The following is an 8975-nucleotide window of genomic DNA, read 5'->3' on the forward strand; positions in this document are numbered from 1 at the left end:
GGCTCCACAGCTGTGCTGGTCTTCAGCTGCAGGCCCAGCTGTCGAGTCACATGACCATGACTCTGGAAATAGACAGTGCTCAGTAATTCTAGAGAGCTCCACGGCGTCACCTTACCACTGAGTCATTCGCTCCCCGTGACACACACAAACACACCCGCCTTCATTTCAAACACCATCAATACGGCCCTGCAATCTGCTGGATTTTTTTACTCGCATTTAGTTTTTTCCATTTTTAAGTTTTCTGGATCTCTTTTTTTTTTTTCTGGACTCCGTTTTAATGGTTAAATGAACTTTTAGTAATCAAAAAGCATGTCTAATTAACTGAAGTCATGAACAAGTTAACAACAGTTTATTAAAAGTTTAACAAAAATGTAAGTTTTACAGACTTATAAAATACTTTTTTCCCCCAAGTTCCATTTAAATTTTTCTAGATTCCATTTTTTTCTCTTATTCTTATTTTTACTGGACTCTGTTTTTATGGTTACATAAAATTTTAGTAATTTAATTAATTGAAATTGTGAAAAATTTTACAATTTTTAAAAGTTTAAAAATGTATTAAAAGTTTATCAGAAATATTTTATTTTTTTCCCCCAAATTCCCGTTTTTTGGTAGCACTTTACAATAAGGTTTCAATAGTTAACATTAGTTAAATAACGTTAACAAAGATTAATAGATACTGTAATTAATGTATTGTTCTGGATTTGTTCATGTTAGTTAATAAATTAACTTAACAAATGAAACCTTATTGTAAAGTGTTACAGTTTTTCTTCCATTTTATTTTCCTGGACTGGATTTTTCTGTTTTAATTGTAAAAAAAACAACAACAACAAAAAACTTTTTCTACAATTATAGAAATTCTGTATTGTTTTTTTGTTTTTGTTTTTTAATCAGATGAAGGCAATTTAAAATTAAACAAACCCATAATTTTTTGCCATCAGCATTATGAATCCTGCAAAGTTATAAAAAATAAATAAATATATATATATATATATATATATACAGTGAGGAAAATAAGTATTTGAACACCCTGCTATTTTGCAAGTTCTCCCACTTAGAAATCATGGAGGGTCTGAAATTGTCATCGAGGTGCATGTCCACTGTGAGAGACATAATCTAAAAAAAATCCAGAAATCACAATGTATGATTTTTAACTATTTATTTGTATGGTACAGCTGCAAATAAGTATTTGAACACCTGAGAAAATCAATGTTAATATTTGGTACAGTAGCCTTTGTTTGCAATTACAGAGGTCAAACGTTTCCTGTAGTTTTTCACCAGGTTTGCACACACTGCAGGAGGGATTTTGGCCCACCTCCACACAGATCTTCTCTAGATCAGTCAGGTTTCTGGCCTGTCGCTGAGAAACACGGAGTTTGAGCTCCTCCAAAGATTCTCTATTGGGTTTAGGTCTGGAGACTGGCTCGCCACGCCAGAACCTTGATATGCTTCTTACAGAGCCACTCCTTGGTTATCCTGGCTGTGTGCTTCGGGTCATTGTCATGTTGGAAGACCCAGCCTCGACCCATCTTCAATGCTCTAACTGAGGGAAGGAGGTTGTTCCCCAAAATCTCGCAATACATGGCCCCGGTCATCCTCTCCTTAATACAGTGCAGTCGCCTGTCCCATGTGCAGAAAAACACCCCAAAGCATGATGCTACCACCCCATGCTTCACAGTAGGGATGGTGTTCTTGGGATGGTACTCATCATTCTTCTTCCTCCAAACACGTTTAGTGGAATTATGACCAAAAGTTCTATTTTGGTCTCATCTGACCACATGACTTTCTCCCATGACTCCTCTGGATCATCCAAATGGTCATTGGCAAACTTAAGTCGGCCTGGACATGTGCTGGTTTAAGCAGGGGAACCTTCCGTGCCATGCATGATTTCAAACCATGACGCCTTAGTGTATTACCAACAGTAACCTTGGAAACGGTGGTCCCAGCTCTTTTCAGGTCATTGACCAGCTCCTCCCGTGTAGTTCTGGGCTGATTTCTCACCTTTCTTAGGATCATTGAGACCCCACGAGGTGAGATCTTGCATGGAGCCCCAGTCCGAGGGAGATTGACAGTCATGTTTAGCTTCTTCCATTTTCTAATGATTGCTCCAACAGTGGACCTTTTTCACCAAGCTGCTTGGCAATTTCCCGCAGCCCTTTCCAGCCTTGTGGAGGTGTACAATTTTGTCTCTAGTGTCTTTGGACAGCTCTTTGGTCTTGGCCATGTTAGTAGTTGGATTCTTACTGATTGTATGGGGTGGACAGGTGTCTTTATGCAGCTAACGACCTCAAACAGGTGCATCTAATTTAGGATAATAAATGGAGTGGAGGTGGACATTTTAAAGGCAGACTAACAGGTCTTTGAGGGTCAGAATTCTAGCTGATAGACAGGTGTTCAAATACTTATTTGCAGCTGTATCATACAAATAAATAGCTAAAAAATCATACATTGTGATTTCTGGATTTTTTTTTTTAGATTATGTCTCTCACAGTGGACATGCACCTACGATGACAATTTCAGACCCCTCCATGATTTCTAAGTGGGAGAACTTGCAAAATAGCAGGGTGTTCAAATACTTATTTTCCTCACTGTATTCTCTCTCCTGGCTGCAGTTATCGTCTCTCTCTATTGGTTATCCTCTCTTTGGAAGTCATGCAAACACTATCATGTGTGTGTGTGTGTGTGTGTGTGTGTGCAGGTGCTGGAGGACAACGACTACGGCCGTGCAGTGGACTGGTGGGGTCTGGGAGTGGTGATGTACGAGATGATGTGCGGCCGTCTGCCGTTCTATAACCAGGATCACGAGCGTCTGTTCGAGCTCATCCTGATGGAGGACATCCGCTTCCCTCGAACGCTCACGCCCGAAGCCAAATCCCTGCTGTCCGGCCTGCTCAAGAAAGACCCCCAACAACGGTCACACTACTGCCTACACCCTATCCCAGCATGCACTGCCACACATGACGCTCTCAGACTGCATTAGTGTGCTGATTTCCAGTTCAAATATCTCAACATTCAAGCAAAATGACAGATAGTCACCCTCGCGTCGTTCCAAACCCGCACGAGCTTCGTTCATCTTCAGAACACAAATTAAGATATTTTTGATGCATTCCGAGAGCTCTTGACCCCTCCATAGACAGCAATGAGCCTTACATGATCAAGGCTCAGAAACATAGCAAGAATATCATTAACTCTTTCCCCGCCAAACACAGAATTTTCCGGGTTTCCACTGTTATACGCTAGGGGGCGCTATTACGCATCTCCTGAATGAGTCTAGAAAGTGCCGATCAAAAACACAGACGAGGAAGCTCATATGTAAGCATATGCATATGAAAAATAATGCGATCATCAACAATAACCGCATATAAATGAAAACTGCCTAATGTTACAGAGTGAAACGTGGATCCAGAACGTGTTAAAGGCCTGTGCAAGCTTTGGGATGCCATCTACGGCATCTTTTTATAATATTACTGAATATGATCCAGATGTTGTATTTGATAAAAATGCGATTTTCTCAGCTTTTTGCTCAAAATGTTGCTTTTTTTATGAAACCTACCTACATTCAAGTGTTGATTAAAAACAATGCTTGAATAAAACAGATTTTTTTTTTTTTTGAAAGTAGAGTAGTCCATGTGACATCAGTGGTTCAACCGTAATATTATGAAGCTATGAGAATATTTTTTGTGCGCAAAGAAAACAAAAAGAGAGTATCACATACGTAAACATTCAGATCAAAGCATAAACAATTTATACGCGTACATACGTTGAATACAGAATTTTCATTTTTGGGTGAATTATCCCTTAAGTCTTGTTTTCTGAAAAATATATCAAAATGAAGTGAGTTTATGCTTAAAACAAGAACAAATATCTGTCAGTGGAGTCAGAAAAAATCGACTTAAAAACTGTTTATTTTTCAGATTCCATTTGCATATATTTGTTCTTCTTTTATGCATAAACTCTTATTTTGGTACATTTTTCAGAAAACAAGACTTAATATCTAATGTAATTTTGTTTTTCAAGTTAATGTATATTAGGATTTTCTTTTTCTAAAACTTGAAGTAAACTTTATTACTTGAAGTAAAATTAACGTTAACTGCATAAAATATGAAACCTCTTATTTTATTTCAGTTAGTTACAGTAACAAGGCAACATTTCTAATTTTTGTTCAAGCTGAAATACTAAAATAACTCAAATAAAAATTAAATAAAAAAATTTAAACTAGTAGACATATTAAAAAATAAAAACGAATTAAAAAAGAATAAAAATGACACTAAAACGTCAACTAAAACTAAAATGGAAAATTTAAAAATAAAAATAATTGAAAATATTAAAAGCTATTATAGTAAATAAAAAGATTTCATTACTTACTTCTTACTTCAGATTTTGGAATGTTTTTATCTAAATATTCTGAAATCTTGTTTTCCAAAAATTAAGAAGTTTAAATTAAGAAAACTTAATTAATGAGAAAACAAGTTTATTTTTCTGACCCCATTAGCAGATATTTGTTCTTGTTTTAAGCATAAACTCACTTCATTTAGATACATTTTAGACTTAATATCTTGTCATTTTGCATCTCAAATAAATGTATATGTTTAAGAACGTTTATAGATATTTGTACTGAAAAACAAAACAAAAATACTGAGTATGAAAATCATTTTTGCAGTGCTGACAGACACACAATCATATTTACCGTGATGATATCTCCGGTGTAGGATGTGATGCTGTGGATGGAGACGGTGTGTGTTTTGTGTGTTTTTAGGTTAGGAGGCGGCCCGGATGATGCGAAAGAAATCATGCAGCACAAATTCTTCACTGGAATTGTGTGGCAAGATGTTTATGAGAAGAAGGTAAAAACACTGAACACACACAATCATATATCAGAGCGATCACAGCTAATGAACCTATGGCGTTAAATCTATGCCATTAATAACCGAGCGCACCACTTATGCTGGCGCGCGCGGTAAATCACTTCCGCGAGAGGAAAACAGATCTACACGCGAGGAAACGGGAGCTAATTTCAAACACTCGCGTGATTCTATTTTTGTTAGTCGTGGGGCGGGGCTTGCTGTTTTAATTGTTATCCCTAACGCCATTGGTTACTTCCCCTTTTCCGGAAGTTGTGATTGGACGCCTGTGAAAAGGCGATCCATAATTCACATGTGACCTGAGACATGGCTTCATCAACAGACCAGATGCAAGTTGTCATTTATTTAAAAAAAATGTTTTAAATAAATATAACATGGCTGTTTTAATGAAAATGAATTGCATGCATTGTCAGTAGAATACATCATTAGAATAAATTCTTCCGTTTACTAGTGATTACAATCTTGTGATGTTACAAAGATAAAACAGGACCATAAACCCTTTTTTATAGATTTTAATGACACGTTTCCACGGTTATTAGCATGGTAAATCTACCAAAAAGGTTATATTTGAAATTTTCATACAACATAAAGCTTGGGCTATATTAACTTTGCAAAATGAAAATAAAATAAAACTAATAGTCAACTTGTTGCTATATGCTGAATTAGTTGTAGTTCACCACTATATGCTTACCCAACCATATTTATATACAACCTCAAAAATGTGAGAAGTGTCCATTAAATAATTGTAAATAATAATAAGTGTTCCTGTGGCTCAGTGGTAGAGCATTGTGTTAGTAGCGCAAAAGGTCATGGGTTCAATTCCTAGGGAACACACATACTGACAAAAAATAATAATAAAGTATAACCTGAATGCACTGTAAGTCGCTTTTAAAGCGTCTGCTAAATGCATAAATGTAAATGTACATGACTGTAAATCCCAAATTGGTTCAAAGGACCTTTGGATGAATAAATTATTTGTTCATATAAATAAGCAAGAGTTGCTGTATAAACTTTTTAATATATTTTGTATTACTATGTCAAATTTTAGGGGTTGATGGTAATATATTCTTTCATTGTAAGAGGGTTCTGCACTTTACCCTACTTATATTTATTAAAAAAAAAATTAAAAAATAAATGACAACTTACATGCATCTAGTCTGTTGATGAAGCCATGTCTCAGGTCACATGTGAATTATAGATCGCCTTTTCACAGGCGTCCAATCACAGCTGACTTCCGGAAAAGGGGAAGTAACGGTTCCCCTTAACCATAAGTGGTGCGCTCGGTTATTAATGGCATAGATTTGACGCCATATGAACCTCCTGAGACTACTAGTGGCACAAAAAGGAATTGCAAAATTAATTGTTTAATGACTCTTCATTGATAAAATCATGTCACATTATGAAAGTAGAATGTATTTCAGACCATATTTCTCATATGTGACCCTGCAGCACAAAATCAGTCATGAGTAACACAGGTATATTTGTAGCAATAGCCAACAATACGTTGTATGGGTCTTTCTTTTATGCCAAAAATCATTAGGATATTAAGTAAAGATCATGTTCCATGAAGATATTTGTAGATTTCCTACCGCAAACTTCATTTTTGATTAGTAATATGCATTGCTAAGAACTTCATTTGGACAACTTTAAAGCCGATTTTCTCAATATTTAGATTTTTTTGCACCCTCAGATTCCAGATTTTCAAATATTGTCCTAACAAACCATACATCAGTGGAAAGCTTATTTATTCAGCTTCAGATGGTGGATACATGACTGGTTTTGCGGTCCAGGGTCACATTTGAGTTTGTGCAGAATGTTGTGTAAATGCTGGATGAGGGTCGTCTCACCGTTTCTCTGTGTTCCTCAGCTGGTTCCTCCGTTCAAACCGCAGGTGACCTCGGAGACGGACACCAGATATTTCGATGAAGAGTTCACAGGACAGACCATCACCATCACACCGCCGGGACAAGGTACTCAAACACCCTCATCACTGTCTCCTCAAAGGATTCCCTCACATTCTAGAGACTCTAGAACACAAAAAGGCATTTTTCAGTTATATATATATATATATATATATATATATATATATATGCATCAGCTTTAAAGCATTGATCAAACAAGGTTCAAAGAACTTTAGAACAAAATAAACAAAGTAAGCTTTTTTAACAAAATCTGTGCATCTTGCTGGCTGTAATTCAGACCTTGAAACCAGGATGGTCTCAACATGTGAAAATGGGCTGAGAATTGATTAAAGAGTTGTAATCTGGCTCCGATTCAGACAGGAATCATGCGTTTGTGGTGTTTTTCTGACGACTTCTTCACCTTACTAAAAGTTATCAAAAGCAAAAGTGCTACAGAATGCATCACATTTCGTGAGATAGTGTGACGTGAAAGAGCAAAACAGACACTGTTTTTGGAATCAGCAGCCCAAAATTAGTAAGCAGTTTGCAACAAGATGTTATTTAACCTTTTTTTCTAGTTGTATTTATATGAAAATATCTCATGATGCAATACTCAGTAATGCTTTTCATTAGAATTCTCATTTCCTACTTTTAGATCTGATGAAGTATTCTCTTTCATACTGTCCACTATATAAAATAAAATATTTTTAAATAAAATAAAAATTAATAAAATAATAAATTTAGTTTTATTTTAAAATGCAATATTTTACTTTATTCTTTATTTTATTCTTTTTTAACATAAAAACTAAACAGCTGAGTTTTTTCCCCCCATTGAATTGATTGATTTACTTCATTTTAGTAAATCGTGGCCACATTGTAATAGTTTTTTCCTTTTTTTTCATTTAAAGGGACAGTTCACCCAAAAATGAATCCTGTCATCATTTACTCACCCTTATGTCATTCCAAACCTGTATGAGTTGTTGAACACAAAAGAAGATGTTTTAAAGAATGTTGGTAACCAAACAGTTGACGGTACCCATTGACTTCCATTGCATTTTATTCCTTACTATGTAAATCAATGGGGACCAGCAACTGTCTGGTTACCAACATTCTTCATTTGTGCACAAATTAGTACCACAATTAATATATTGGCCTGACAAACACCTGTACTGTGCATTTGCCTTGTCAAAGCATTTTGAGCATAAGTAAGTGCCCCCCAAACAATAAATGGCAGTTCTTTTCCTGAATAGTCCAAGTTTGCATACGAATTCTGGCTGCTGGGTGTCTTTCAGGTCAGAGGAGTGTATTATAAATGATTCTGGTTGTGTCTGTGTTTTGATCAGATGACAGTATGGAGTCGTTCGACAGCGAGAGGAGGCCGCACTTCCCACAGTTCTCCTACTCGGCCAGCGGAACGGCGTAAAATATCAGCACAACTGCTCTGAGATCAGACACTCACCAGCACTGCACCGATTTACCACGTTTACCACGTCTGGATCTGTGATGTTCGTCCGTTCCACGTTGATTTCATGATGTTTTCTGAGGATATGAGAGGGAACACTAACATTTCCACTCAAACTGCCAAATTAATACAGAACTGATTGTGTAGCACTTCTTTAATCTGGGAACTAATGCCAAATATTACTGCATTTACATTCAAAAACGCCAATTTTATGAACTGACCAATTGAAACGTACAAAACGTACAGCAGAATAGCAGCTCTTATATGAATATCTAGAATGTAATTCTGCTACATTTGTAATTTTACACGATTCCCCGACGTATTCTCAGACTAAATTTCACTTGCATTTGTGATCATTTGCATCGAATGTGCAATATAGTAGAAATGTAGATAAATTATTTTTTGTAATTATTAAAATGACTGAATTCCACTTAACAAGAGATTAACTTATTAAAACCCCCACCAATATAGTAAATGAGTGAAAGCTGTCTAGAACATTTCTGAATCATATTTCAATCGAAAAGAAAAATAAGCATTTATATTTTGCTATAAGAAAATAAAGCCTGTTTTTAGGACCAAAAATGATGAGAATCATGATAGGTACAAATTAAATGTATGCATGAGAATGAGAATTTAAAGATTAAGAAATTATAGAATTTAGAGTTTAAATGTGTCACTAATCCTAATTTATGCAATTTTATAAAATTGAGTCATTACAGTTTCTGTTAGTGAAAACAATGGCTTTTTTTTTTT

The 8975-nt window shown here is 35.7% G+C and overlaps 1 protein-coding gene across 1 annotated transcript in view; it reads left to right on the forward strand.

The window, feature by feature from the left end:
- The window catches only part of akt1 (v-akt murine thymoma viral oncogene homolog 1), a 55008-nt gene extending 46475 nt beyond the window's left edge, over positions 1–8533 (forward strand). Inside the window, exons 11-14 of the mRNA XM_058749100.1 lie at positions 2696–2910; positions 4754–4841; positions 6727–6829; positions 8104–8533. Of these exons, the coding sequence (XP_058605083.1) occupies positions 2696–2910; positions 4754–4841; positions 6727–6829; positions 8104–8183 (486 nt within the window). The 3' untranslated portion in view covers positions 8184–8533. The remainder of the gene's footprint in view (positions 1–2695; positions 2911–4753; positions 4842–6726; positions 6830–8103) is intronic.
- Positions 8534–8975: the final 442 nt, after the last annotated feature.

The sequence above is a fragment of the Onychostoma macrolepis genome, chromosome 17 (assembly GCF_012432095.1).
Source record: "Onychostoma macrolepis isolate SWU-2019 chromosome 17, ASM1243209v1, whole genome shotgun sequence".
Taxonomy (NCBI): domain Eukaryota; kingdom Metazoa; phylum Chordata; class Actinopteri; order Cypriniformes; family Cyprinidae; genus Onychostoma; species Onychostoma macrolepis.